The sequence below is a fragment of the Priapulus caudatus genome, unplaced genomic scaffold (assembly GCF_000485595.1).
Source record: "Priapulus caudatus unplaced genomic scaffold, Priapulus_caudatus-5.0.1 Scaffold12368, whole genome shotgun sequence".
Lineage (NCBI taxonomy): Eukaryota > Metazoa > Priapulida > Priapulimorpha > Priapulimorphida > Priapulidae > Priapulus > Priapulus caudatus.
The window spans coordinates 919-1,698 of record NW_014589429.1 but is presented as its reverse complement, the minus strand read 5'-3'; the positions used below and the strand labels follow the sequence as shown (position 1 = coordinate 1,698).

The 780-nt window shown below is 54.2% G+C and overlaps 1 protein-coding gene across 1 annotated transcript; it reads left to right on the top strand.

Annotated features, from left to right (window-relative positions):
• Nucleotides 1-156: 156 nt before the first annotated feature.
• Nucleotides 157-740, top strand: LOC106820372 (homeobox protein Nkx-3.2-like). The gene has a single exon (XM_014824897.1). It carries the CDS (start codon nucleotides 165-167, stop codon nucleotides 582-584), a length of 420 nt encoding a protein of 139 aa, XP_014680383.1. The 5' UTR covers nucleotides 157-164; the 3' UTR covers nucleotides 585-740.
• The last annotated feature ends 40 nt before the right edge of the window (nucleotides 741-780 follow it).

The window sequence follows — 780 nt, the reverse complement described above, 5'->3', positions numbered from 1 at the left end:
ATATATAATATGTATACTGTATATATGTGCATATATAAATTTACATCATCACCGGGCGACATTTAGTGTTTAGTGTTTTTGTGTCAATTGTTTGGCATGCTAGTGCGTGCGCCTGCCGTTATGCGTGCATGCGACATCAACCTTGTTGCTCGCTTCCCGCAGATATGGACGAGTCTCATGCGAAGGTGACGACAAGCAAGCCCCGAAAGAAGCGATCGCGGGCCGCCTTCACGCATGCGCAGGTGTTCGAACTCGAGCGGCGCTTTAACCACCAGCGCTACCTATCGGGACCTGAGCGCGCCGACCTCGCGGGCGGCCTGAAGCTTACCGAAACGCAGGTGAAAATCTGGTTCCAGAACCGACGCTACAAGACGAAGCGACGCGCGCTGCAGCAGGAGTTGACGACGCCGCCGACTGCGCGCAAGGTCGCCGTACGCGTGCTCATGAAGGACGACCAGCTACAGTACAAACCAGAGGAGATCTCTAGCTTGAGACCGATCATGTACCCGTCATTCCCGCTCGCCTGGTCGCCGTACGCGGCGTTCTATCCCGGTCTACTCGCCTGCATCCAATCGTGCCAATAACTTGCGGCATGGAAGGCGATTAATATAGCTGTATTTATTTTTCGTTAACGCTGACCGCAGGTTTTGCATGTTCGTTATTGAGCGTTTTCCGCGTGTACATGCGCGCGCGCTCGCACGCACACACGCTCACACACACATTCACACACGCACGCACACACACACGAACGCACACACACACACACACACACACACACAC